The 27,630-nt window shown below is 46.8% G+C and overlaps 4 protein-coding genes across 7 annotated transcripts; 1 reads left to right on the top strand and 3 right to left on the bottom strand.

Annotated features, from left to right (window-relative positions):
• Nucleotides 1-1,960: 1,960 nt before the first annotated feature.
• LOC120699686 (riboflavin synthase-like) lies at nt 1,961-4,008 on the bottom strand. 2 transcript variants are annotated; one of them, XR_005685538.1, is made up of 2 exons: nt 2,998-4,008; nt 1,961-2,274 (listed from the first exon to the last, which is right to left on the bottom strand). XR_005685538.1 is itself a non-coding variant. In XM_039983716.1 (2 exons), the coding sequence occupies exon 1, from the start codon at nt 3,940-3,942 to the stop codon at nt 3,052-3,054; it is 891 nt and encodes a 296-aa protein (XP_039839650.1). In that variant the 5' UTR covers nt 3,943-4,000; the 3' UTR covers nt 1,961-2,274; nt 3,011-3,051. The 2 variants fall into 2 exon arrangements, 1 of the variants encoding a protein (XP_039839650.1); XM_039983716.1 differs by having other exon boundaries at nt 3,011-4,000.
• Nucleotides 4,009-4,180: 172 nt separating this feature from the next.
• On the top strand, nt 4,181-7,938 carry LOC120699685 (tryptophan--tRNA ligase, cytoplasmic-like). Its single transcript, XM_039983715.1, has 11 exons — nt 4,181-4,537; nt 4,618-4,737; nt 5,344-5,529; nt 5,690-5,741; nt 5,844-5,996; nt 6,373-6,465; nt 6,589-6,669; nt 6,841-6,912; nt 7,202-7,270; nt 7,352-7,462; nt 7,690-7,938. The coding sequence occupies exons 1-11, from the start codon at nt 4,323-4,325 to the stop codon at nt 7,738-7,740; spliced, it is 1,203 nt and encodes a 400-aa protein (XP_039839649.1). The 5' UTR covers nt 4,181-4,322; the 3' UTR covers nt 7,741-7,938.
• A 397-nt stretch (nt 7,939-8,335) lies between these two features.
• Nucleotides 8,336-17,255, bottom strand: LOC120699684 (acyl-CoA-binding domain-containing protein 6-like). Its single transcript, XM_039983714.1, has 15 exons — nt 16,954-17,255; nt 16,367-16,570; nt 16,187-16,264; nt 15,835-15,936; nt 15,660-15,726; nt 15,507-15,568; nt 15,243-15,382; nt 14,804-14,927; nt 14,677-14,722; nt 14,210-14,298; nt 13,916-13,999; nt 13,688-13,840; nt 13,397-13,552; nt 9,200-9,259; nt 8,336-8,716 (listed from the first exon to the last, which is right to left on the bottom strand). Exons 1-15 carry the CDS (start codon nt 16,957-16,959, stop codon nt 8,558-8,560), a joined length of 1,530 nt encoding a protein of 509 aa, XP_039839648.1. The 5' UTR covers nt 16,960-17,255; the 3' UTR covers nt 8,336-8,557.
• A 150-nt stretch (nt 17,256-17,405) lies between these two features.
• On the bottom strand, nt 17,406-20,275 carry LOC120699687 (leiomodin-2-like). 3 transcript variants are annotated; one of them, XM_039983717.1, is made up of 3 exons: nt 20,014-20,275; nt 18,305-18,432; nt 17,406-18,016 (listed from the first exon to the last, which is right to left on the bottom strand). In XM_039983717.1, the coding sequence occupies exons 1-3, from the start codon at nt 20,147-20,149 to the stop codon at nt 17,732-17,734; spliced, it is 549 nt and encodes a 182-aa protein (XP_039839651.1). In that variant the 5' UTR covers nt 20,150-20,275; the 3' UTR covers nt 17,406-17,731. The 3 variants fall into 3 exon arrangements, with proteins under 3 accessions (XP_039839651.1, XP_039839652.1, XP_039839653.1); XM_039983718.1 differs by having other exon boundaries at nt 17,558-18,016; nt 18,305-18,423; XM_039983719.1 differs by having other exon boundaries at nt 17,558-18,016; nt 18,305-18,442; nt 20,014-20,123.
• Between the last annotated feature and the right edge of the window lie 7,355 nt (nt 20,276-27,630).

Raw genomic sequence — 27,630 nt, 5'->3', positions numbered from 1 at the left:
ATAGACCGTAAGATGCTACGAGCACACATTTTTTAAATAAAATAAAATAATTTTAAAGAAATATTGTAAGAAGAACACGTTATCTACATGCAGGTGCGGCGCCGGCGCCGACGCGAACGTCAAGTTGCAAGTGGAGCGGTGCACAACCGACTTTTTTGCTTTTTGAGGCTTGCACGAAAAAATATCACATTTAGATCTATGAAAAAACAAATTGTGTTTTTGACCCTAGAGTGGGCGAGGTAACACGTCTCGGCGCCACGACCCGCGGCGCCGAGGTCCGCGTCACCAGACCAGCATGGCAGGTGACGTGGCAGCATCTCGGCGCCACGGATCACGTGCCGAGCTCAACGCTAAGATTTGTGATGCCGAGCTTGGCGCCACTGAAGGCGCCACTGAAAAGTCTACTCGCTCGTACTGATTTTCAAAAAGAAAAAAGGGACAGCCATGCTCGTACCGTGCCTGCACGCGAGCTTGTACCCCGAGCTCACAGTGTTCTCAGCATGCATAGAATGGTGAAATAGCTAGTGATGGCAGTGATGTAGATGCGACTAGGGGTGGAAACGGATCGTATTCGCACAGATACGAATTCGGATGTCGTAATTTACCATATTTTAATCCGAATTCGAATACGGATACGGATATTCTCGAATACAAATACAAAATGAATAGTTCGGATTTGGATTTGTATTCGGATATCTACTACGAGAAATTAAGAAAATAAAACTATATAATAAAAGTCAAAATATAATTATAAAAATAAAAATATTTTCAATTATTTTAATATCGATATAAATTACACATAAATGGTTATTTTAATTATTAATTATAGTGAATCATTATTTGTTAATGATATTAATAATTCCAATAATAATTTACAAAATTAAAAATCTATGACTAGTCATATAACTCTAAGTACGTCATACTAATTAATAATTAGTAAATAATACTTAATAATTAATAGTTAATAGTTAATAATTTAAAATAGATACAATATTTTTAATTGTGTTAAATATAAGTACATGTAGTACTTAAACCAATTAGATTATCCATATCAAAATCATTTATATTAATTTTATTAAACAATAGGAATTAAATTTATTAAAAATGATGTAGTTTCAATAGGTATATAATTATAATTAAATTTAATATACTCTCAAAATATAAATCACTAGTAAAATTAATATCATCAATCCATATATAACTTTTAAATAGTCTCACTTTTGTTATATTCTATACGAATACGGATGTTGTCGTATTTTTCGAATACGAATAAAATAATAAAATAACAATGTTTCATAATGCATCATAGCAAGATGTGTCTTAATTTAATAAATTTCATAAATTTTGGTGCTCTAGAGTTGTTTTACGGGACATAACAAAAATAAATATGTATGAAAAGATAATATATATTGCATTAATAAAATTAAAAAGTTTAATTTAAATATTTACCATTATAAAATAATCTCAAATGCTAAAATAAAGTTTACCATCGCAAAGAGCTCGTCAAAATAATTAAAATGGATATATTATTTATCTAATTTGGAGCTCATTTGAAGCCAATATCAAAAACCATCCGGTTCAATTGAAACCGGCCGGTTCGCCGGTTCTGTAAAAAAACAGCTAGTCCAACCAGTTTTTACCGATCCAATTGCATGGACGGTCCATGAAGCAAATCAAGCCGCTATAGTCTCTGGTTCGATCAATGCTAGACGGACCGCCAGTCCGGTACGATCTAGGTGTACAGGCCATAACCTTCACGCATCATCCTTCTCTGGGCCTCCGGGGCAGTACATTCCAGCAAGCTTTCACCCTCTTGTTATCTCCGTTGGTCGGAACTGGCAGTATTGTTGATCAGTCACTTGTTATTTTTGTTTTTTCTTCTTCCTTTTTCACGCAGAAGTGTCCTGTTTTCTCCCTTTTTTTGTTTTTTCCCTCCTGCTAACGTTCATCCAAACAGACGAAAAAAAACTGCAGTACACTACAGTCAACAGTCTTATTTTCTGGAATCAATGAAAGGGTTTACACAGCCAGCTGCAATTTGAAAGGGAGCTGCAATTGCATTGTTCCGATCGCAAAGCTCAGACCTCACGAACCAAACAGCAGAGGGAGAGGTGCAGTAGAGTCCCATGTTGGGGTTGCAGGTTGCAGCAACCAAATGAACATCTCCCAAACGTCATAACAAAAACTTCATGCGTGAAATTGGTGAAGTGCCTTCATCTCCATCTTAGGACCCAAGCTGAGTCGGCACAAGCATTGAATCCAAGTCCTCCATCTCTGCATAGAATAAATAAGCAGTTTGAAAAATTTAGCAACATACCGGCAACAGAAAATGCATCAATCAACGTATCAAGTATGCTCTTGAAGCAAGCGAGGAAGACAGCGGTCTGCACTATTTGTTGTGGTTACTGGTTATCAGTTACTGTATCATTCTGCAAATAACATCAAAACAGGCAACTTTATTGAGACAAACATCAAAACTGTTTCAGGCACATTCATAATATTTTCGAGGCCACGAAGCTGCCAGTATTTGGCCCGGCAACTACCTGCAGGGCAGTCAGGGGAGTGCGCAGATGCAATTGATTTGACACTTGTAATCGATCCAAATTTGCTGTTGTTGAAAAATAAATTAATTTCTGGGTCATGGGCTCATGGTTGCATGATCCTTTTATGAGACAGTACATTCAGCATGGTGAGACTTCAAAGTTCTTCAGATATGAGTATTCTGAAGTGGTTCATCATTTATTTGGCAGCATTGTTACTCAGTTATTGTCTTAATGTTGCTCTTGTTTGCCTCTTCCTAATGTTTGTCTAAACTGACAACAAAAGAAACTTCTTCATTTGGCCGCATATGTTGCAATAGAGTATGGATAATTCTAAATTTCTCGAAATGATGAGTAATTTGTGCGATAACTTGATGCTTTACTGTTTCTCTCAAAGAAAAAAAAAGGCTGCAACCAACTACACAAAATGAACTGAGCTGTTATTGATGAACATAACCTTGCTGTAATACCTATAGAATGACGAGCAATTCAGCAGCTCAACAATGGCATTTCAAGAATCGGACTTCGCCATCGCCTCCACCCTCCCAGCGAGGAGCTTCTCGACATACTTCCCCAGTATATCTGCCTCCAGGTTCACCTTGTCGCTAACCTTCTTGGTCGGCAGCACGATGTTGTCCTGCGTGTACCTCACGAGCATGAAGTCGAACCACCCGCCCTCGTCGTCGACGCTGACGACGGTGAGGCTGCTCCCGTCGACGGCGACGAAGCCCTTGGGCACGAGCAGCCTGAGGATCTCCGGCGGTGCGCGCACGGTGACCCAGAGCGAGTCCCCGTCGGGCCGGAACGCGGCGATCTCGCCGGTCCCGTCGACGTGGCCCTGCACGAAGTGGCCCCCCATCCGGGACGACGGCGTGAGCGCCCGCTCGAGGTTGATGCCGTCGCCCGGGGCGCGCTCGCCCAGCGACGTCCGGCGGAGCGTCTCGGGCGCGACGCCGAAGGTGAGCGTGGACGCGGCCGGGTCGATCGCCGCCACGGTGAGGCAGGTGCCGTCGACCGCGACGCTGTCCCCGAGCTGCGTCCCGGCGAGGAGGGTCTTCGTCTCGACCTCCAGGTCGAGGCCGGGAGCCTCGCCGCCGCCGCCGCCGGACGGCGCGAGCGGCGGGCCGAGGCGGCGCACGAGGCCGACCTCCTCGACGATGCCGGTGAAGAGGGACCGTACGGGGACGTGGGAGGCGGCGGAGAGGCTCTTCGGGACGGGCGAGAGCGAGAACCGCGGCGGCGGGAGGCGGAGGCGCCGCGCGGCCGCGTCCCGCGAGGCGAAGGGGAGCGCGGTGGGGCACGGCGGCGAGGGGAGGTTGAGGCCCCCTCCGCGGCGGAGTAGCAGGTGCGGGCGGACGGCGGCGGCCGCCGCGGCGGTGGCGGTGGCGGGCGGCGGCGCCATGGCGAGAGATCCCTCCGGCGGCAGGATGGGGATTAGTTGGGTGGGTTGGTGAGTTGGTCAGCTGGCCCACTAGAAAGCGTAAACCGCACTCAAATACGTATTCGCGTGCAGTTGGCGTATTTCGATGTGACGTGGGAAGCGGCTTTCTGACCGGGTTGGACTTGGACTTGGACTCCTCGGGCCCGGGCCGGGCGGCAGCTCCGTCTCCATAAAACCCGAGACCAGGGGGGCGGCCAGGGCAAGTTGCGCCTCTTCGCCTCACGCTGTCCCGCGGGCCCGCACGTCAGCAACAGCCGCCCGAGGTTTAGCTGTTCCGCCTCAATCCCTTCCGCGCCGCCGGCGAGCAAGGGCGAAGAGATCTGCTTCGCGGGAGCGGGACCATGGCGGCGGCGGACGCCGTGAAGGAGAAGGAGGAGCAGGAGCAGGTGGTGAGCCCGTGGGAGGTGTCGGCGGGGAAGGGCGGCATCGACTACGACAAGCTCGTGGACCAGTTCGGGTGCCAGCGCCTCGACGCCGCGATCGTCGACCGCGTCGCGCGCCTCACCGGCCGCCCGCCGCACGTCTTCCTCCGCCGGGGCCTCTTCTTCGCCCACCGGTACTGACACGCCAGCAAAGTACCTTCTTTTTTTTTTCGGTGAGGCGGTGCTGACGAATTTCGGTGTGATTTTTTTATAGGGATTTTAACGAGATACTGGAACTGTATGAGAAGAGGGAGAAATTCTACCTGTACACGGGGAGGGGGCCCTCGTCGGAGGCGCTGCACCTCGGCCACCTCATCCCTTTCATGTTCACCAAGTAAGCATTGTTCCCAGTCCAAAACTCTGGCAGGTAGTATTCTGTTCTGTTCTTGATTCACGGATGTGTTGCGTACTTCGACAATGCTGTGTCAGCAAGGGAGTATCGTGTGACGTTTCTTCACTAGAAAATACCGATTCGGATCCATTAATGACACGAAAGCTTTTCTTGATTAGCAAACAGACAAACCTAGCAAAAACGAGCAGTGGGCTATCCTTGTAATTGTGGAAAATATGAGCTGTTCTGGAATTTGAGGCGTTCCTTGTGGTAGTTACCTGATAAATCAACTGATGGACAGGATAGGAGGGCAGATGTGTCGCAATGTTTGTACCATGAAAGATGTCCAGGAATAAATCATTTTAACATATTCCTTCAAGGCAATGAAATTGTGTGTTTTAAAACCATCTTTAAAAATCTCAAGTAGATTTGTTTGTCATCCTAATGTTGTATTCCAAACAATGTGGTTATTCACACTTATGCACTCCATAATGTTATCTTAGATGTACGCACTACACTATTCTTTGATAAATCTACATCAGTCCCAGTTCTGATTTTTTTCACGTAACCATGGGTGTTGTTGATTAACCATCATGATCTTTTTCTCAGATATCTGCAGGAGGCTTTCAAGGTGCCCTTAGTTATACAGCTAACTGACGATGAGAAGTTCTACTGGAAGAACTTGACTGTTGAGGAAAGCAAAAGGCTTGCTCGTGAAAATGCTAAAGACATTATAGCATGCGGTTTTGATGTTGACAGAACTTTCATTTTCACGGATTTCGGTTATGTCGGAGGGTAAGATTACTCTTTCTGAGGCTAACTAATATTTAAAGGTTTGACTGATTTTTTTTCATTATGTCACTAAACGACAAGTGCAAGAGCATGCTGTTGGCTTTGGATTGGTTTAATTTAGTGGGAAAGTAATAAGTAATAACCCTCTGTACTCTTCTTGCAGCGCCTTTTATGAAAATATGGCTAAAGTTGCCAGATGTGTGACATACAATAAGGTAAAGCTATTCAGTTAAGAACAATATTTTGAAACCTCCAGAGCTTGATTACTTACCTTCACGCATTATCCTTAACTAAATATTTTTATGCTTGAATAACAGGCTGTAGGAATATTTGGATTCTCACCTGAGGATCACATAGGAAAGTGTAGCTTTCCTCCAGTGCAAGCAGTTCCATCCTTTCCTTCTTCGTTTCCCCATCTCTTTGCTGGCAAGGACCAACTGCGCTGCCTTATCCCATGTGCCATTGACCAGGTACAAACATATCTTTATATGATGATTGTGACTAACAAATTAGCTTCGTATCGACTTGCTTGCATACTTACAATATGTCTGGCAGCACAAAATTCAGAATTAGTGCCTGTTTTGGACTCTTTTTAAAGAACTAGATTTCAATGGAGCCCCACTGATATATGGAAAGTATTAAAATCTTTTGATAATTTGAACTGGTCCTTGTTGAATTCTTGGTTATTTCCAGCACTAAATTTGAATTCTCTCCAACATATGCAAATTATGGGTAAATCTTCAGAAATTATGAAATTGCATCAATTTATTTTGATTTAAAGCTATCAATGTACATGTTTACGCTTTTGTTCTGAAAGTTTGAGTCATTTTGTGTTTTTTTCCACAGGATCCTTATTTTAGGATGACTCGTGATGTTGCTCCCAGAATTGGTTATCAGAAACCATCACTGATTGAATCAAGATTTTTCCCTGCTCTTCAGGTTTGCTGTATTTGGCATTAATATTTTAACTAAGCTAGGGATTTTGTTTACTTTTTTACTACAAACTGTCTCATTATAATTTTTTGATTTTTATGTGGGTTCTGTTTTCTTTTCTTCTTTTAGGGGGAGAACACAAAAATGTCAGCCAGTGACGCAAATTCCGCGATATATGTTACAGATAGTGTTAAAGAAATAAAGACAAAGGTTAATCCTGAACTTTTACTTTTAGCTGGAAAAAATATTACCAATCAACTACATGTTTTAGTTAATCCGTTTATATTTTGGCGGATATGTAGATCTGAGTGAAATACTGCTCTTTTGGTAATGTTCTTTTGTTCCACTGGCTTATAAAATATACCTTCTATAATTTTGCAGGTGAATAAATATGCCTTCTCAGGTGGACAGGACTCGATAGAGCTCCACAGAAAACTTGGAGCTAACCTTGATGTAAGCCCTTTCCCTGTTATTTATTTTTGAATGTTAGTACATACCAAATAGTGTGCCTGAATTATGCGACATATACTGAGTTTTGCTTGGAACTGAAAAGTTATACTCCAGAAGAAATATGAATATATAACTGGAAGCTACCAATTCTTAATGGCCTTTTGTTTCTAAAAATTCTCAATTGCAAGATGTTTTCCACAATCTTCCTGCAATAGTTCCAGTTCTCACTTAATTATTGTACTTTTCATAAGTGACACATAATTAACTGGTGAATTATCATTGTTATGTTCAGGTGGATGTTCCAATCAAGTACTTAAACTTCTTTCTTGAAGATGATGACGAGCTTGAGCACATAAAGAAGGTAATTTAGATTACGATTCATAAAAATAATTTGCATGGTGCCTTCCCTTTTTTTCTATAATACTAAGTAGCTCAACACCAGGAGTACAAGGAAGGAAGGATGTTGACTGGTGAAGTGAAGCAGAGACTCATCGCAGTTCTATCTGAGCTGGTTGCCAGGCATCAAAGAGCTAGAGCTCAAGTGACTGATGAGGTACATAATTCATTGGATCTGGTTGTGTCGCACAATTGCACCTTGGTTAACTACCGCTTCTGTGCTCACACATGCACCACATCTGTTGCATAACATAGTATTCGCATAACCCAAGCATGTATCCAACTCATGTTGCCTATGTCCCTTAGGCGAGCACTCTGACCACATGTGCTGAATGAGATGCTTCGTCGCAATTTGACTGCACTAACAATTTTTTGTTTGTGCAGATGGTTGATGCATTCATGGCAGTCAGGCCGCTTCCCAAAATGTTTGGCTGATGACAAGCTGGGAAGAACATTTTTGTTCTTAGGGAGAATTTATGGGATTTGTAGAACTCTGTGGCTAGTGTGTCCCCTTATTATACCCTTGGATCTATCTATGCGATCTTGGCCATCTGTCCTGTTCAAACAGGTTGAGTTTTATATTATTATAAATCAATAGTTCAATACATGATCTTACTTAAGTTTGCATCTCAAGCATGGTCCATCAGTGTAGATCTTGAGTGCACTTTATGTGAATCAGAAGAGATCGACGCGCTTGAGTTGATGATGAAAACACTTGATACAAAAAATATAAAAAGAGTTGAACTGCTTTCAGTTAGTATTGTAATACTCTCAAGTCACAACTGTTCATACTTTCGAAATTCTTTACGAGTAACTTCGAAAATGTTTAATTTGGAAACAAGAAAAATCTAATGTACTGTCTTAAAAGTCATGTCAAATTTATTGGATATTGAAAACATGTTCCGATAGAAATACCCAAAACATATTTTTCTTTACCAAAGAGAATGCTCAAGTGGCCTAAAATAACCATGTCACAATACCGATCGTTGCCATGAAGAGGACAAACGGAATGAAAAATGTTGACAAGCAGTACCCAGAAATACTTGGCTACACATGAAATTGACATTCAACGCTTTGCACAGCTGATGGACTGCGATTTGCTTACAGTCTGTTCTTTGCCTGTAAAACCATATATATGCTTCCGATCGAGTCCAAGGATTCATATTGTATTTTCCATCAAAATTTTGAGAAATGACAAAATCAAATGAATGCAACGCCAGATGTATCTTCTCTCCGACACTCCAGCCCACAGTCATCCACTCCACCTCCAGAATCCCACACCACCGGGCGGTTGGTTTGTACTTGCTGCTGCTGTGTCAAACCCAGAGTCTATTTCACCACGAAGCAATTTAAACTCCTTTTCTAGGGCATCCATCTTCTGTAGCTGTTCTTGAATCTCTGAAACCTCATCCTGTCAATTGGGCAAACGGGGTTCATGTTATTGTTATCTCAATACCAAGGTCGTACCAGCACATGAAAGACGACACAAATAAATTGTATAATTTTCAGGTCAGAGTTAAAAGGGGCACTAACTGATAATTAAGCCTCACCTGATTACTGTGAGGGCCCCTTCATTGTTTTGTTTAAAATAGCCAAGTTTATTTTTTTTCTTTCTTTTTTGTGTAAAGGACAAAGTTATAATGGTTATATTCTATTACGCCAGTTATATAAGCAAAGTGGCAAGGAACACAATTCTGTGACAAATAATCGAATTTGTTTGTTCCTGATTATACTGAGCTGGTCTAATTAACCTATCCTATCCCTGTTAGTTCAGGGAAAAGATAAATTACAAAGCAACCCTATGTTGTCTAAAACCATTCATATTGTGGCATAAGGTACTACAATGACCAAGCGCTATAGCATTAGCTCAGATCCTGCCCAACATGTTTTTTACCTCAAGTTTGGAAGCCCTCTCTTGTTCGGCAGAAATTTGATCTCGAACTAAGTGGAGCTCCTGCATAACAGAGAGTCTTGCACAGAAATGTAAATTGATCACTGAGAAATGAAAAGCATGTTTCCTCAGTGGATGCTGTGTATCAAGCATTGCAATTTCTCTTGTATGTGTATTATATGTATTTCGTGATTTCACTTTTAAGAGCTCAATTCAAGTATTTGACAAATTCACAGCAATAGTGTCACAGAACGGTCCAAATAATACCGATCAAGTGCACTAATCCACCATTTAAGTTTAATCCTCAGTTATTGCACTCAACCAGTACACCCAGACTGCCTGCTGTAACCAGGATCGATTACACAGGAACTCTCGCCAAAAGATGAGCACAGGTGATTACGAGCAAAAGCAGAGTTCAAATTAATTTACAACAGAAGTTAACACAGGCTTCCGAAATAATTTACAATAAAGTTTTACAATCCAGGATTACATTTCAAATATCAGAGTTCAAACACAGTGGAAATAACAAGTTTGAAACAAGCTTCGAAAATACAATACGGTAGATAACGTCGATGACAAAAGACGAGCTTCACATCTTGCCCACTGATGTGAGGCTCACCTGCCTGCACTTCACGGAGAAGACAGAACCCACTCGACAGTCCAACCCGGAGGAAGAGGCTGACCAATCCAAGACGCGCAGATCTCCTCGAAGTCTTTCAGAACACAGTCTGCTCAGAAGGGGTACAACCAAAACCCTGAGTACTCTAATACTCAGCAAGACTTACCCGTCTATGGGTATATTTAGCCCATTACCTAGACATGCAAAGCTCTTTGGCTCTGGAGTTGTTTTGCGGAAAAAATACTAATACTGAATCCTTACTTTCAATATTTTAGCTCCAATTGATTTGACAGCTACAGACTAGGTTCGCCTATTTCTCTAGAGCATACATGGTTGATCATATTATATTTTAGTAACATACAACTCAACATTTCCATTCCAGTCTCATTCTACTTCTTTACTACGATGTGACAGAGAGATCAAGGTTCTCATATCCGCGAGTCACGGCGAATCGATCCGATTTAACCTTGCAAGGTGGACCTAACTCACACGCCAAGTGCGACCCCGTCGAGTCACACCGAGCAACCATTCCCACGATTACCCCGAAGCCTGAATCAAGCCCGCCAGCACCCGGATGATGAGCCCCACACAGCGAACACCCGGTGAACCCGTGGACGACTACACCATCCGTCATCCCCAGGGTTAAAATATCCGACCGGTTAGCGGTAACCGCCGGCCTCCGGTTCCGGTTTACCGGACCGGTTTGACCGGTTACCGGTAGAAACCGGTCAAATTCAAATGGTACAGTTCAACGGGTTCGTACCGGTTTACCGGCCGGTTTGACTGGTAACCGATCGGTTTGACTGGTAACCGGTCAAATTCAATTTTTTTTCTTTTTTAGTTTAAATTCAAATGCCCGCAAAGTATACTAAATAAATGTTTGTATAACATATTTTAGTCTAAATGAACCCTTCAACCCTCTTTTGTACTACTTTTACATTGTATTTGTATACTTTTGTATGCACGTTTTTTTATTTAACATCAAATCCCCGCAAACTATACTAAATGAACGAATTTTGAAGAAAATTTGACACCATTAGATTCGTCGCACCTTGAAGTATTTTTAGGAATTTTTTGAGAATTTTTCATTTTTTTTGAATTCAAATTTAAATTTTGAATTTGGACCGGTTTCATACCGGACCAAACCGGAACCAGTCCGGACCGAACCGGACCGGTTACTGACGGTTTGGTGAACCCTGGTCATCCCTACCTAGCCCCGCAGGTCGAGAATCAGAGTTCGACGCAATTTAGGTAATTAGCTTACCGGTTTCGACTACCTCCTACTCCCGGCATGTGGTTAGGACTGTTCAATCCTCGATCAGTAATGCCAACAACGGTACGGTCCTCAATCGACACAGGTGGAGTCTCGGTTTTTCCTTTATTCCATAGTCATGTCCAACTTTCCTCCACCCGGTCTCCACTTTCAATCATACAGTACTCTTTTTCCATAACCTTCTGAAATAACAACCCTATATCTCGCGGGTGACAAGATATCACCCGTCTTCTACCGAATCTTCTTTACGCGTAGCAGTGCTATCGTCCTGCACATACTAGTAGAGACACTAGAGTAATCTAAGGATTATGCATCTAGGGTTCCATACAACTCCTAGAAACTTAATGCACAAGTACATACTTTAATAACACTTTGTAAATTTAAAGTAAGGGTTATGCTCCGGGGCTTGCCTTGCAAGTCAGCAGGGTTAGTGACTTCTTCGGGAGCTTGATCAACAACTTCTCCTGGCTGCGGTTCTCCTGCGGAAGGCTCCTGGACCGGCTCGGCAATCAGCTCGTAGGAGACTTCGGTTTCAGCGTCTATACGAATAAAATATGTCATGCATGAGACTCATGAAATGATGCAAGGCAATGCAGTAAACATACAAGAATGCATGGATAAAACGGATAACAACAGCCCTAACTATGGTTCAAAGGGATGATTCAGTGCTGAGATGGATTCCTGCTTCAAATGTCTTTTAGCCTGCATTGTCTCCATCAAAGAAGACGAGAGGGTACAATTAATCAGATCAGGCTTAACTCTGGAATGGATAAGAAATGTTCTAAACCCTAGCGACTATCAAACAAGCATAGGCAAAACCACCTAGCAAAAGAGTGTGAACTACCCATCTCATGATTCTAACAGATAGAGCATGAAATTCTGGAACTATAGAAACTGGTTTTGCCTTTTTAGGATTTTTCTACGAATTTCTATGAATTGTGGGAGTTTCAGCACACAAGATTGAACAGTGGACCGGTTGGACCGGTCCACTACACCGGTTAGACCGGACTATACCGGTCCAACCGGTCTTGCCTAGCGGTTAGACCGCTCCCAGGCGGCACCGGCTGCAGAGTAGAGCTCTGCTCAGCGCGGCGGCCCGGCGGCGGCGTTCCCGCCGGTGAGGGGCACGGCGGCGGCAAGGGAGGGCAAGAACGCGATCCACAGAGGAAGGCGGCGCCCGTGCGCGCGGCAGCAGCACAAGAGCTCGCTCCAGGGCGGCAGATGACGAGCAGGCGGCGGCGCACGCCGGCGAGAGGCGTTCCCGGCGGCGGTGGCGCACAAACCAAAGAGGAAAAGGGTCGGGGAGGTCGAGTAGGGCAAGGGGAATCCCACCACTACCTAGAATCGGTTCGAGGGGCGGAGAATGGGCGTCGACGAGAGGGCGGAGCTCCAGCGGTCGGGTTTCGGGTGGTCGGCGGCGGCGGCTTCGATTCCGGCCGGGTAACGGCCCAATCGAGGTCGGGGCGGGACTGTGGAGGTGCGGGGTAAGGTGGAGCGGCTCGGGGAGGGCTCGGGCTCGAAGAATGGCGGCGAGACGGCGACGGAATGGTCGGCACGGCGAGCGGCGGCGCTAGGGTTTGCTTGCTGCGCTCGCGGCGCGAGCAAGGGTACGACGAAGGCAAAACGGGATTGGCTACTGGAACGGCTGCAGAGGCTTAAGCGGCGCTGGGACTCGCCGGAGAGGCGACGCGTGGCGACGCCGGCACTGTCGCCGCCGCTTAAGAAGAACAGGAGAGATGGCCGGTCTAACCGGCGCCCCATACCGGTCTAACCGGTCCCGGCCAGACACGATCAATAATTCCATATTCCACTTTTAACTGCCCAAAACTCAAAATTTTCCATTGAAACTTGGAATTCGGCCAAAATAGAAGTTGTAGAAGAAGATTAGTTCTACCACTTTGATATTGGGCAAAATTTGATTCAGAGTTTGGATTACGGAGAAAAACGTGCTCACCGTTCGGCTAGAGTTGAGTACTATTGACGATCATGATCAAGCTAAAGACATTACTAAGCCATGATTAGCGATTAATCACAGGATTAGCACCAAAATCAACACCGGGGTGTTACAAATAGCAACCTATAACTTCATTGAATTGCATCAATTTAAAATAAATTTTATATAATACTTAGCTGAGCCTTATATTGTGAGTTTTAAATGGGCAGTCACAAGAAATTTCTACAGAGATCATGGGCAAAGAGATCAACATGTAAATAGAGCATCACTTTAGCATTAGCGGTAGCACTACAAGGAAACAATATTGATAAATTGACATTTTCTGTGCAATTTGGTAAGTGTGATATAGCTTGCCTCAGTAAGTTCTGTATTTCTTCTCTCCACATTAGCTAGTTCCTGCTTCAGGCGAAGACTCTGCAACTGCTCTTGGTTAAGTTTGTCCTCTATTTGGTTTCTTTCACCCTTAACTACTTGTGCTGCGGTTTTGCTGGTATCTGCCTTATTGCCAGGCTGAAAAGTTGGGGAAAAAATGCATATGTTATTAATGAATAGGCCAAGAAAACCATCCAGCAATTGTGTTCGGGCACACAAATTATTAAGAGGAAAAAAAAGAATAGAAAACATATTTATGAATCCGAACATTACCTTATCTTGAAGTTCCTCGATTTCAAATATGACTTTCCTACTAGAATTTGCTGCTTCAGATATGGGGGGTACGAGGGCAATGCCATTTGTCCCAGCTTCGTTTATTTGTGGAAATGGGACACTTGGTTTTAGACTTGCCTTGAGGGCATAAACCTAAACAAAAAAAAATAATTGCTCAGCTAAACACAGGGAAATAAGAAACAGTAGAGTGCTCATGGAGAAGCATGCCTGATTACTATAACGCCCACTGTATCCTCCAAATGACACCAGAAAATTTTCTCCATTAATCGTGTGCATTACTAAACTCGAGCCCTGTGATAAAGAAGCCCCTTAACATTAGTAACAGTAAGAGTCTTTAACTAAAGTAGTGCAACTAATGAAATTTGCTCCAGCTGAGTTTCACCGTCATGAGATCCTTAAATCCATATATGGTGATGTTGATTCATTTGCAATTTCAACTTTGCAACCCAAGAAACTTTTTTCCTCATATGGATAGAGTACTCAGAATATAAATGAGCTCACCTCACTTGTTGGGGGTGCACGGGCCTCAAGACCAGCGACAACTGACCATTCATAAGTAGACATGTTAAGTACAAGAGTATCCGAGACACCTGCAGTGGTTAGGAGCACGTGAGATGGAACTATTTTATGATACTTTGTAGAAAGCCAAATGATATTATTCAAAGAACAGCTCCAAGAGAAAAGAAGATGATTTGGCACACAAAAGATAGACAAGTAACAAGTAGGCAGCTACATTCATCAAAAAATGTCTGGTCTAAAGTCTAAACAAGGAAAATGGACAATGTACAGAAGAAGGTACATTTGTGTCATAAATCATAATGTGTTATTTCCGTTCTCATTAATGGAAATGGGGTAAAGCCTCGGTTTCAAAAAAAATCATAATGCAATAAACATGTAAGATATCTCAATATTAGCTTTCCTACTATTTCCCCCACCAGTAATAAACTAATATTCTCCAATAGTTACACCTGCATGCCTGCTCTTGGTTCTGGAGTAACACCTTGTTGCTCTGGTCTTGACCATTCCATCTGTAACAAAGTGAATGATTTGTTCCCAAAATGATTACCAGCTTTAGCGAAAAGAATCGATTCTCACTGTCTGGGTGTCGAGGACGTGCAGGTCACTGAAACATGTAGAATGAGATCCCCCACCAAATATCAGAAGATACCGCTCTGCAAAGCAAGCAGCAGCATGCTCTGATCTTGGAGAAGGAGTACCTCTGAAGAGCAATAGCACAGTTTTACAAAGTCAGATATTTGTCCTGCACCTCAAAGCAGAGCAAGTATAATACAAATTTCATTGCATGTCCTAGACCAAGTGTAATTACCAACTGCAAGCTAAACTATGCAGCAGCATTGTTGTGTCACTTTCAAGTTTGGGTCTCCACAGTTTTATAAGAAAGCAGTTCAACATGTACAGGAAGGCTGAGTATTCCTATCCAGTAGGGACCAGGAACATAAAAATGAAATTATTTCATATAAAATTTACTAATATCGTTAACCAACTGAAAACATATTTTCTTCAAAGAACTTACGTGGTCGCAAATTCATCCCAAGTCATGGTCTCGAGATCAAGAATGTGAAGATCATTCAAAAGAGATCTCCCGTTACCTTCACCGCCAAACACAACCAATGTATCGCCAACAAGAGTCACTGATTGACCACCACATGAGCTCTAAAGTAAATAGAAAAATACCAGCACAGATTAGGAAAATACATGAAGCAAGTTTCAGGTAAGGTAATATGTGCAAATACTTTAGAAGCTTTCTAACGATAAAATACAGATAGAGCAATCATACCGGTGAGCTTCCATAAGTACGCAAGGTTGACCAAGTGCATGTTTGTGGATCAAATTCTTTAACTGTCAAAAGTACATTGTATAAGAAATGCTAAAAGTATAACGAATACGCTGAGAAATGAATAGGAAAAAAAGAGAGAAATATTAGCCTAACCACTGAGACTTTCTGTAGGTTCCCTGGTATGTCCTGCAAGACATAGGATCTTATTTCCCCATGGAATCTGGAAGATATTAAAGCCAGATGCGAATACACTATACAGTTATAAGCTAACCAATTGGGAATCGACCAATTTCGCTCAATGCACATGTACAGAGCATTTGGTGGTTACCAGTGAATGACCAGCACATGAAACCGCTTCAGCTGATTCTGAAGGTCCTGATTGTGATTTAGCTTCCAGCTTTGACCATGAAAGACTTTTGAAATCCAGAACCTAACAATGCCATTGTAAGTAAGCTTGAAACCATTGAGGTGAACCTAACAATGCTATTGTAAATAAGACTGAAACCATTGAGGTGAACCTAACAATGCCATTGTAAGTAAGATGAAAACCATTGAGGTGATGACTCTATAACATCTCAATTCACGTTGTCCACAAGAATTCCTAACTGTAAACGCAACTACCAACAATACAACACCTAGAGGCACAATCTTCTGTAAGACGAGCAAGGCATCCAACCTACCTGAATGTCGCCAAGGTAACGGCCATTGTGATTGCCACCAAAGACATACATCTTCTCCTGAACCACAACAGCTCCATGCTGCAACCATCACAGACAAATACATCAGAATCAACAAGGCGCAACAGGTCGTGACATGTGCAGAAGTGAAAGCAGCAGGCGGTCAACAAAGCCAAAGAGGACCTTGTAGCGGGGTCTTGGAAGCTGCCCCGAGACAGAGAGAGGCGTCCACTGATCATAAGCACTTATGGAGCAGAGGCCTTCCGTGCAGACTTCCTTGTCCTGAACATCAACCGTCTTCCCATTCTCTGCCACGACAAGTTTAGGCTCCTCAGAGGCGATGCCGTTGCGGCTAGCAGTTCCAAGGGGCACTGGTTCTTGTACAGCCTATCGCAAGATGAAAGAAACAAAGAAGACAAGCAGTAAGCAATTACGTTATGTTAGCGAGAAGTCATGATCACACATCGAAGCAGTCCTGAATCCAGTATCCTGATAACTAGCAGCATTTCCGTGCACCGGATTGTCAGAGCCTACCATAATCACGGGAATGTACAGATGCTGATCGAAAAGGAACAACAGAATGGAAAGGGGAAAACCGCCCCCCGCAAGGTGCCAAGATGTGATAAAGAGCTTAAAACATCGAGTGGTTTGCTGCACGGGCACCGACAACAACTCCCGAATGGTGGTGTTTCCACGCCGCTAAAGCTTGGGCGGCCGCCGCAGCGGCAGCTGCGGAAAGCTGCTAATCCCCCCACGAGGGGTTCACTCACCGCCATCTTGCGGCCGGCGCCGCGCCCGCCAAGGGGTGTCGAGATCCGGCGGAGGGGAGGAGGGCGGGGCGCAGGGTTCTGGAAGGTTCTGGATCCGGCGGAGGCTGGGGGGTGGCCGGAGCGGCGATTCTGGAAAGCCCCGAGATCCGGAGGGGGAGCGGGGCGGCCGGGCGGGGCTCGCTCGTGTGGCGCGCCGGCGACCCGCGAAATGGGCCAGCGCGTCGAGATTCGTGCGGGCGCGGATCAGCAAGAAAGAGTGAGATTCAAAGGCGTCCGGCAAAGCTGCCGTGTCGCCGACCAAACTATTCTGGCAGGGTTGCAACTATAATAAAATTTAAAAGATTATTAGGATATCCAGATGGTTTTTTTTATAAGGAGGATATCCATATGGGTTGATCCACCTGTAGTAGAGAAGCTGCATGAAAGCAAAACGCAACAATCTCACAAGGGGGTGCAAAAGCAACATTAAGTATTTAAGCCACCGTTACAATTGTACGCTTTTGATTGTTGACACTGATCTCCAGTAGTTCATAGTTCTTTTAGAAGACTAAGTATAAACCAGACCAATGTTCATATCCATGACAAGAATGACAAGCCCGTGGGGTAAAAAAAAAACGCAGGCTGTCATCTTTATTCAGGTAAGGAAACACGACACATTTTGATTTCCATCATCTCATCTCAGCAGGAGGAGGAGCAACAACAAACAAAAACATAAAGGCACTATGAAACTTGGGGGCAAGAAAAAGGCTTAGCGTCAGCAGCAGGGCCACCCGGACTCTCAGAAGTCCTCTTTCTTCTGGGCGGTTTCGTCCTGGGGCAACGAGACAAACTGCACGATGTTCCGGACGACGGAGGCTTCCACCCTGAACTTCGAGGCGATGTCGTCCACGCTCATGGGACCATTGTGGGTGCTGGACTTGCCCTGGTACAGCTGGATGATCTCCTGGATGTGCTGGACGTTCAGGGCTCCTGATGGTAGCTGCCTGCTCCCGCTTTGCCCAGGGTCAGCCTTTGATGTTCTGACCTTTGGGAGAGGCCTGTCATACCGTTGTACGACGGAAGCCTGTAACATAGCAACCTCTGTTAAAATGTTTCCACTGAAATGAGTGTTTGGAGTAAGCGGACAACATGCTACTTCAATTCATACGACTACAGTATTGTTCAACTCAAACATTTGTTGGCCAATGTTTTCTCTCATATAAAGGTCACCAAGAAGAGCACATACTTACTATATCAGTATCTGAAAAGGAATAATAGAGCTTTCATGATTCGGACATATAATGGTTGCAAGCATTCCTTCATCTAACATTTTATTAACAAAGGGAGAGCATTTTGGAATTAGAAGACTTACGTCACCCATTTCTGGTTTTCCTCCAGGCTTAGTAGTGATTCTCCCAACCATGTGCTTAAGCATCTCCTCGTAACTTGGATCACGCTCCTCAACTACACCATGGGCATTTTTTGTTGGCTCTGTGACATCCGCGAAACACTTCAAAAAGTTAAAGACTGGTGAGAAAAAAGAAATAGACCACAACAATCTGGCTTATGAAACCAGTAAACAGATGCCTCAGTATATTACAGTAAAAGGTTTCATTGAAGATTTTATTTGCAGTTAACAAAATGGAATCATTTATGCTGCAAAAAAAAAGGTATATGAAGGCTTGGTTTATAGCTACTAAAATAAACCTTATCCAAAGACGACTAAAATGGGATTAGTTAAAACTCATACCCAATCACCCACACAAATGTTTCAGTATTGTAGATTTTGATCTAAAAAACAATGATCTTTTTCTTCAAAGCATCAACACAGAGATATCAAATGCCATGCAACTACAACGTGGATCAAACACTATCTTAAATCTCAAAATTTATGCTCTTGACTACCAGCTAGTTCGGCACTGGTTGTCACGTCCATAAACATTAAAAGGTGTCTAATGCCTATTTTGTATGATAACACTGCTTGCGCAAATCAATTTAAAATATTCAGGAGTGCAGATTAGATAGATGCCAGTTCTTGTCTACTCTTAGCTGTTTTAATCTTCCTTTCTTTGATTACACATTTGACACCGGTATCCATATCTAGCAGGATTCAGCACTGAACTGAATGAAATTATGTCAACACTTGTACTGCAGGGCACAAAACAGAGGACTGTTGTAGTGGAGTTTACAATAGGCATGGATATGGCACCTTGTATAATCTAGGGTGTATGGGGCTCACACCTTGAAAAATCAAATAAGAAAGGATTTACAGATCAACAGAAGCCATCAAGCAGAACAACCGATCAGATTCTTAAATCAATATGATTTGTGATCTGTGAATAAATAGTTGCACTGAGTTCTGGTGGAACACTAGACCATACAGCATCTTGCTAAGCTAAAAACTAGAGGAACTGTAGAAATTATGCTGTATCCAGTAAAAATATATATCATACAATACAGTATGGTTTTTTAGCGACCGTGCCTAAGCATGTTTTTCATTAAGAGGGAAATACAAAACAGTATGATACATTTCCATCTTCTAAAATACTAGTGTGATGTGATAACTCTGTGCATAAGTTCAATTTCGAAAGCTATCTGTAACCAGTAGGAATTCGCAGTTGTAAATTAAATACAACTCAACTTAATAGTCACACTAGGTTCAGTGAACCTGCTTAAACAAATCAAATTCCAATTGAACAGTAAACACTACAAGTAACATCACCATGGCCCAAGATACCGGTGTCTTGTTCTAACCATCAGCATACATTTCCCCACATCTGATTAAATGCCTTGACACAGGACATGACAGAAGGGGTCGAGGATCAAGAGCTAGCTTCCTAAGCAACCAAAATTGCCGCAGCATACCACTCTCGGCCCTCAATTTGTAGAGCAGACTTCAATCCACAACAACATCATACTGTCAAGACTACTAACCAAAGGAAATGCGGGCCCAGTGGACCAAGAACCTAGGGAAAATCGGAGGTCCGGAAGCAGGGCGCCGCGCCGTCGCGCGATATAGCAACGCGGCGAGCAAAGCTAGAGCGGGAGGAGAGAAACCCGGAGAAGCGGAAGCTGCCTTACCGCCATTGGTGGGCGCGCCGCCCGCGGCCGCCGGCGGCGCCCGCGGCGGAGGCGGGGGAGGGGGCCTCGCCGGGGGCGAGGGCGCCGGAGTAGGGGGCCTCACGCGGCCCGAGGCGCGGCGCAGAGCCTGGCCCATGCGCCTTCGGGCCTCCGGCCGCCGCCGGCGGCGGCGAGCGGGAGGAGGGAGAAGGGAGGGGGCGGGTTTGGAAGGAGCCGCCGCGTGTGAGCCTTGGTCGGCGGTTTTGGGCGCGACGTGTTGGGTTTTCGGCCCGTTGCGATTATTTGCGTCCTCTAGACAACGCTAATGCGCGACGCGACGGTCGCGCTGCGCCAGCTGCTGGCGCAGCGCGCGACACCATTCCCGTCTGCTTTTACACATGCGTAGCGTTGTCATGTCAAATCTGTGTTCAGCTTTCGTGCTGATCTATAAAAATATACTACATTAAGTTTTTTTATAACATAATTTTTTAAAAAATATTTTATTTCTTTCGTATGAGCTCCGTTTTGAATATCGATTGCACCACTGTGTTCTACGTGATGAGACGGTCAAAATAAGATCACACTTGTATATATTTTGAAAATATTTTGCACAGATAGCAAGCTGCTATATACTATACACATAAGTTGCCACAAAACACAATGTTTCATACACTTGAGTTGCCACACATATAAAATATAAATTGCCGCACATACAAGATAAAGTTTGTCTATAATTAATTACACAGTTTGTCTATAATTTGCGAGACGAATCTTTTGACCCTAGTTAACAAAAGTGTTACAGTATTTTACACCCAAAAATTTTTGCATCTAAACAAGGCCAAGATGCACGTATTTAATTGACAAAATAGCCACTTTGGTTCTTCAATTTTGCTTCAAGGGTCAATTTGGTTCTTCAACTTTCAAAAAGATTAATTTGATCCTTCAACTTTTATTTTTAGGTCAAATTTGTCTCTATATTGATATGATGCTCCATAATACTATGAGATAGATGTGAAAATTTATTTTTACCTTTAGTCCCTTTTCATACTCAATTTCCATTATTGTATAGTTGTAATTAATCAATAATAGGTCACAATAGATCTATTATTCTGTCTACTGGTTTGATGTCGCTCGTATTTGTTGAAATGCCATTTCGTATTTAATTTACTCTACGTCATATAAGAATATCATGTACATATTTGATTGACTTGTTGCACCACTGCTAAACATACAAATTGTGAGGAGAGAAAATAGCCAAAGGTAAAGATGACTTATTATGGAGGATTACATCAGTATAGAGATAAATTTGACCTAAAAACAAAAGTTGAGGGACCAAATTAATCTTTTTGAAAGTTGAGGGGCCAAATTTAGAGCAAAATTGAAGGACCAAAGTGCCTATTTTGACTATTTAATTTTTTATTCCATTAAATAATGATGTCATTTCTTTCCTTCCCAAAATAATGCACGTCTTTCTTTTCCTTCTATAAAATAATGATGTCAAATATTATCTTCCAAAATAAATAACGAGGCGAATTATGAGTGAGTGCATGTGTAAAAGAAAGTACAGTGTATACCAAAGGAAAGTAATATATAGATACAAAAGATGGATAGATGAATGCTTAGTGTAAAAAGTATTAAGATTTGGGTCAGTTGGATTCATGCCACTACAATTTCACAAAGTTGGATTTCATGTTGAAATCCATGCCATTGAGTGGCATGATTTTCAACGTGAAACCCAATTTCACGGAGTTGTGGTGGCATGAATCGAATTTTCCCTTAAGATTTTGGTGAAAATAAACATTTTTTCTATCAATTTCGTTGGTCTATACTCTTTTTCGTCAAACTTTTGGTCCAACACATGGGACCTCCGTGAGAAATATGGTGAGTCTAATTTTGATGAAAAAGGATTTCAATTGTTTCATAGATTTTATAGTATTAGATTAGATATAAATATAAATATAGATAGATGTCGGTGTCCCGACCCGGGGGCCCGGATCCCAACTAGTGAATGTTGCGTGTTTTCTCGTCCCAGATGATGATGCAAGAGGCAACACAGTAACGCATGGTTTATCCTGGTTCCGGCCGCGGGGCCGTACGTCCAGCAAAGGGGGTGTGCGAGGGCACTATATTATCTTGCACCCAGAGTGCTTGTAGTAGGGGATACAAGCGAGGCGAGAGAGGGAGGGAAGCTCCCAAGTCTCTGCTAGGAGTGGAGTCGGTTGAGATGAGTGCTCAGTAGTCCCTGAACGTCCTCTTGGAGAGAGAAGGCAGAGAGCGAAAGACCAACGTGACCAAGGAGACCAGCCAGCCTCTTCTAAAGGAAGCCCACCTTCTCCTTTTATAGTTGTAAGGAGGGGCGGTGTACATGAGTGGGAGCACGGAAGTCATCGTTTTCCCCTAAATTGCGGGGGTACAGTGGTCGGACACTGTAGGAAGTACACTGTGAGAAGGCGGCGCACGTCACAGTCATCCTAGATATCGTCCTTGGTCATGTGAAGATTGCGGTGGTCGTCCTGCCAGCCCCCGCAGGCAGCGTAGTCATTGCTGGTGCATGGTACTTGGCGTGGTGGCATTCGGTGGGCCCTACGAATGAGGGTCCTGCATGTGCCCGTGGTAGTGGTGGCGCGCGACGGCCCCGGACCCCCTAGTCGGAGTGCGGGTGTGCACACCAGAAGGTCCGGGGGACACGTGGGGGACCCGGACTCCTAAAGGGGGGAGGTCCGGGACTCCATCCATGTGATCTGAGTGCCCCTCTTGGTCGGTCCTGTGATGTCGCCGGACCCCTTCCCCAGTGGGAGGCGGGTCTAGATGGTCGGCGGGAGCAGTACCGAGCCTGTCTTGTCCTGCGTCGCAGGTCCCAAGGTGCTGCTACAGCGTCTGGGATGGCGGAGTGGTGACCAGAGTCAGCGGATGGGACCCCGGTCACATCTACTGTGGGAGTGGCGGCCTGATGTCGCCTTTCCTCTGAGCCGTGGCGGAGCGGCTGGCCTTTAATGCCTTCGTACGGCGAGCGGTTGGGCGGCGGGGCTGTTTGTCCCTTGTGCCGAGGGGTGGCCTCGAGCAAGGCGGAGATGAGTCGCCTACTCAAGGGTAGGTCCGCTACCCTCGAGCGAGGCGGAGATGAGTCACTTGCTCGAGGGTAGATCCGCTACCCTCGAGCAAGGCGGAGATTGCCCAGTGGGCCTGAGAGGGACCCTCGAGCGAGGCGGAGATCGTTCCGCGGGTTCGAGGGGGATGTGAATGGGCCGCACGCTGGGCTTCTTTGAGTCCTTTTCTTTCCTCTGAATGGGAAGCAGGTCGTGGGCCTTCGTGGGCTTAGTTGCCTTATCAGGTGTTTGCGTTTTTAAAGGCGGTCTTAGTACCCCGATTAGGGCGTCCCTAATTGTGGTACCCGATAGTAGCCCCCGAGGCTTTGGCCGAGTCAATGGATTCAGCCAAAGGGTGATTCGACGATTTCCCCTTTGACGTGATCAGTCGATGCCGCGCACCCGCCTGACGCACCTGAGCGCCAGCCCGGCAGATGTGACAATACGCCGGTCGGGGTAGTACGCCCGTGGGGGGAGTACTTCGAGGCGCGCGCCTCTTTGTTTGTTTATTTAAAGGACAAGACGTGTCCGCACGCTAAGGGGGGGCCAGGGCGACGATGGTGCCTGCTGCTCGGCAGTGGATGCTTTCGTCTCGCTGTCCCGTGCTCAGGGCCTTGGCCCTGGCTTCCCTGGTTGCTTTGTGGCGTGCCGTTCGATGCCGGTCAGCCTGAGCCGATGCTGCGCTGCTTAGCGTCCAGGGGCTCAGCTTTGCTTTATTTCGTTCGGTCGTGTCTCGGTGTGGTAACCGAGGACATCCTTTGCTCATGGAGCGCCGCGTCGTCACGGGTGGCACAAGCCTCCGCTCTTCGACGAGCTTTGAAGTTTGGTGCCTGGTGAAGCTATAAATAAGGGTCGTGGGGTTCCCTTTCCTTTCCAACCTCCCAGCTCTTTTTTCCAGCATTACCCAACTCTTGGAATGTTTTCTTTGCCTTTTTGTGGCCGGTCCCCAGATGGGGTGGCCTGGCTTTTTTAGGCTTTTGGTGCTAGAAGAATGCTTGCGAGCGGTAGGGGAAGACCGGAGTGGGCATGCGCTCCATCCCTCAGGTCAAGTGGGATCAGCAGAAGAGCATTGGGCCCGTGGGGTCCTGCTCCTGCGATGTCCCCTAGCCTGAAGGGGGATGGAGACGTCTGTTCCGTGGCGCTGGCGCCAGGTCCGGTGGTTGTTTTCGCATCGTCCCCCCCCCCCCCGCGACAAGGTTGCTCTCGGGGAGACGGTGCGGAGGGCGCTGTCCGCCAGCTCGACCCCCCGTATGGTCTTCGGTGGAGGAGACGCTAGAAGAAGGCTTGCGAGGAAAGCGTCCTGCTGGACCCGTGCGGTCCGCGGGCTGTTCCGCGCATCCCTAGCAGCCTGGCCATTGCATTAGCCAGGGGCTCGGTGCTTTTCTTCGTCATTCATTCCTCCCCAAGACAGGGAAAATTGCCACGTAGGTGGCAATGTGTTTGTATCTTTCGATGGCTTCGCGCCGGTAACCCTTTGTAATCTTTATTTGCATTGAGCAATAAAGTCCCCTTTCTCCTCTATGGGGAGGATGATCGAGGGTATAGGGGAGAACAGAGAGTTACGACCCTCGAATATGCGTGAAGTCTCCTCCGCGGGGGCGCGTCAGCGCACCCGCGGGTGTAGCCCCCGAGGCCTTGGAGGAGAGTTTGTGCTCGTCCAAGGGCTATAAACGTTGTCCCACTGGGTAGCTTTACTGGGGTGGCCGTCCAGCGTCTTTTTCAGCCGGCATTGGCACTCTTTCAGCCGGCCTCGGCGTTCTTAGTGCTGGAACAGTGGCTCGGTGTTTAGCTTAACCATCAGGGGAGCGTACGCCAACAGCGGAGGGTTTGTTTAGACACGTGGAGCTTCGCAATTGAAGGTTGTTGACTTATTCGAGGGTGTGGTTTGAACCGTGGTGAGCCCCCGAGCCTAGGCTCATGTGAAGGCGTTCAGGGGAACCCTCGACTTCGATTACGACCCTCGTCGCCCTTCCGCAGGGAGGAGGGGTGAAACGCACCATGCTAACCATGCCCGGGCCGTGAGCCATGGCTGCTTCAGTGAGCTATTAGCGGGTTGTTCAAGCGGACGTCCGTGCCCCATTCGATAGGGGTCGGCTCGTGGTCCATAGACACGTCACATAAAGCGCTTGCGAAGGTTCGCTAGGCGGGGCTCGGACCCATTCGATAGGGTCCGAGGGCTCGAAGCTCTCCCTCGATGGGATCCCCCTTCTAGGCACCCTCGACTGGCCTTGAACACCGCGTAGGATGTCTCGAACTCCGTGTTCGAGGGTAGCTTGTATGGCACATCCCTACAGTCCCTGACTCTGGCGATCTGGGGCGCCTGTCGAACCCCCTGAAGGGCCAGGCTTCGAACCCCTGATCAGTAAGGCCTCGGAATGCGATTCCTTCGAGGGTAAAGAAACCCCCGAAGGAATATTCCGTCTTGATTCGAAAACGTCGCAAATTCGCGAGTCACGCGCGCGGGTCTTCCGCTGGTAGTGGGCGACGTGGCCCGATTTGTGCGGTGCGGTGAGGGCGCGCCTTTTCAGGCGACAGCCTCGGGTAAGTGAAGCGGCGTGGGCGGCGGCTGATGGATGGGATAGCGCAACAGTCGCGCCGTGCCCGCCGGTTACCGTGCCGCAGTTATTGCCGCATGCGCGCGTGGGAGACTCCACGGTCGTGGGGCCCAGCCGTCAGTGATAGCAAAATCTACCGCATTCAATGCGGTAGATTTGGGCCGCGGCTGCGGCTGCGCCCGTCATGGTGAATAAAAATAAAGAGAGAGAGTGTGTGTTTTGGGTTCACCTGGCCATTCGTCTCCTTCCTGCTTCGCCTTCTCTGCCTCCCCTGCATCCTGAGCCCGCAGCCAAGAGCGAAAGGAGGAAGAGAAGAGAGAAAGAGAGAAAACTAGAGCACCTTAGCCATCCCAGAGCCTTTGCTCCCACATTCTCCCTCGAATCGAAGACATGTCGGACATCCAGGAGCCCTTGCCGTGGGGGAAGTCCTCCGCCACCGTCGCGGTTCTGGAGCAGCTGGTCGCCGACCGGCTGCTGCCGCGGAACCCCGACGCGGGGGTGCCGGCGTGGATTTCCCCACACCCGGACGAGACCGAGCCGAAGCCCCCGCAGGGCTACGTCGTAAGCTTCATGCGCCTCCACGAACGAGGCTTCGGCATCACCGTCAGCAAGTTCATGAGGGCCTTGTGCGAGTACTATGGAGCGGAGCTGCACAACTTCAGCCTCAACGCCATCTCGCAGGCGGCGGTCTTTGTCGCCGTCTGTGAGGCCTACCTCGGGATAGAGGTGCATTGGGATCTCTGGATCCACCTGTTCCGCGGCGAACTCTTTGTCGAGAGCGGGCGGGGCCAGCCGAGGCGGTTTGCACACGCCGGTGGCCTGACGTTCCACGTGCGCCACTCCCGGAGAAACCTCTACATCCACAGCAGAATGACGACAAACAACGCCGGGTTGAGCCGAGGGTGGTTCTACCTTCGGAACTTCCGTGGCGCGCTCCCGGCGTTCACCAACCGGGTGCTCCGGGAGCGACCGGCGAAGTGGGATTGGGGGGTGTCGCCCCAAGCGCAGCAGGACAAGCTCGAGGGCCTCACCGATGCGCTGACGCGTTTGGCGAAGAAGGGGTTGACGATGACGGCCGTCATCGCGAACTTCCATCAGCAGAGGGTGATCCCTCTCGTGGAGAGGGCCCTACCGATCTTCCAGCTCACTCCCGGGAGCCGGGTTGAAGGCTCGAGGACGTCAAGCAAGCTCCTCCCCCACACCACCGCCGCCCGGAGAGCGAAGTACGCGGTGGCAGATTTCCCCCAAAATCCCGAGGATCTTTGGAGGATCAAGATGCGCCCCGAGCCGGGGTACATTTCTCTGGTAAGTTTTGGCTTCGAACTCTGCGTGCGTCGTGTAGCCCTCTTTTCCTGATTCCATCTTGGGCATGCTTTGCAGGGGTTGACGAGTGGTATCTCGAAGCCCCCGCTCCCGGAACAACGTCTGATCAATCGCCTCCACGCGGAGAAGATGAAAAGGCGGAAGGACGCGGCAGAGGCAAAGGTCGAGAGGAAGAGGAAGAGGACGGCGAGACACAACAAGGCGTGCAAGTTCGCTCGCGTGGAGGGGAAGCCGCAGCCCGCCACGCCCGAGTCTTCGGAGGAGGACGAGGAGGAGGCCTCGGATGCCGAGGACCATGCTCTGAGGAGCGACGGGGAAAGTGCGGGTGTGAGGCCCCCGCCGTTCTATCTGTGGGATGATGACGAGGGGGCGCCCGCAGCGCGAGAAGAGACAAGGGCCACGGCCTCGGCGCGTCCATCCCTCGAGGGGGCAGAGAGGGAGTCATCCCCGCCGGCGGCCGGCGGGGAGACGCCCGCGCCCCAGGTGCTGATCCGTGGCGACGAGGCTGCGGCGGGCGAGGAGTCGTCCGTGCTGGCAGCCTCGAGCCACCAGGCTGACACGAGGGGGGCGCCCTCGGGGTAGTCTTTGAGGGGCGGTACGGTGCCCCGGGCTCGAAGGAGCGCCACGAGGAAGTGGAGAATGAGTGCTCGATCTGGGTAAGTAATTTGGGTTTC

This window comes from Panicum virgatum, chromosome 3K (genome assembly GCF_016808335.1).
Source record: "Panicum virgatum strain AP13 chromosome 3K, P.virgatum_v5, whole genome shotgun sequence".
NCBI classification, from domain to species: domain Eukaryota; kingdom Viridiplantae; phylum Streptophyta; class Magnoliopsida; order Poales; family Poaceae; genus Panicum; species Panicum virgatum.
The sequence above is the reverse complement of the archived record's forward strand: the minus strand, read 5'-3'. Positions and strand labels throughout refer to the sequence as shown.

Coding starts and splice junctions, on each gene's coding strand:
- LOC120699686 (XM_039983716.1), bottom strand. CDS start 3,942: ATGGCGCCGCCGCCCGCCACCGCCACCGCCGCGGCGGCCGCCGCCGTC.
- LOC120699685 (XM_039983715.1), top strand. CDS start 4,323: ATGGCGGCGGCGGACGCCGTGAAGGAGAAGGAGGAGCAGGAGCAGGTG. Junction 4,738..5,343: donor ATCCCTTTCATGTTCACCAA/GTAAGCATTGTT, acceptor TCTTTTTCTCAG/ATATCTGCAGGAGGCTTTCA. Junction 7,271..7,351: donor AGCTTGAGCACATAAAGAAG/GTAATTTAGATT, acceptor GCTCAACACCAG/GAGTACAAGGAAGGAAGGAT.
- LOC120699684 (XM_039983714.1), bottom strand. Junction 16,265..16,366: donor TTCCAAGACCCCGCTACAAG/GTCCTCTTTGGC, acceptor TGATGGTTGCAG/CATGGAGCTGTTGTGGTTCA. Junction 15,569..15,659: donor ACCTACAGAAAGTCTCAGTG/GTTAGGCTAATA, acceptor TACTTTTGACAG/TTAAAGAATTTGATCCACAA.
- LOC120699687 (XM_039983717.1), bottom strand. CDS start 20,149: ATGGGCCAGGCTCTGCGCCGCGCCTCGGGCCGCGTGAGGCCCCCTACT. Junction 18,433..20,013: donor CGGCGCGCCCACCAATGGCG/GTAAGGCAGCTT, acceptor AGTGTTTCGCGG/ATGTCACAGAGCCAACAAAA. Junction 18,017..18,304: donor GAAAACCAGAAATGGGTGAC/GTAAGTCTTCTA, acceptor GCTATGTTACAG/GCTTCCGTCGTACAACGGTA.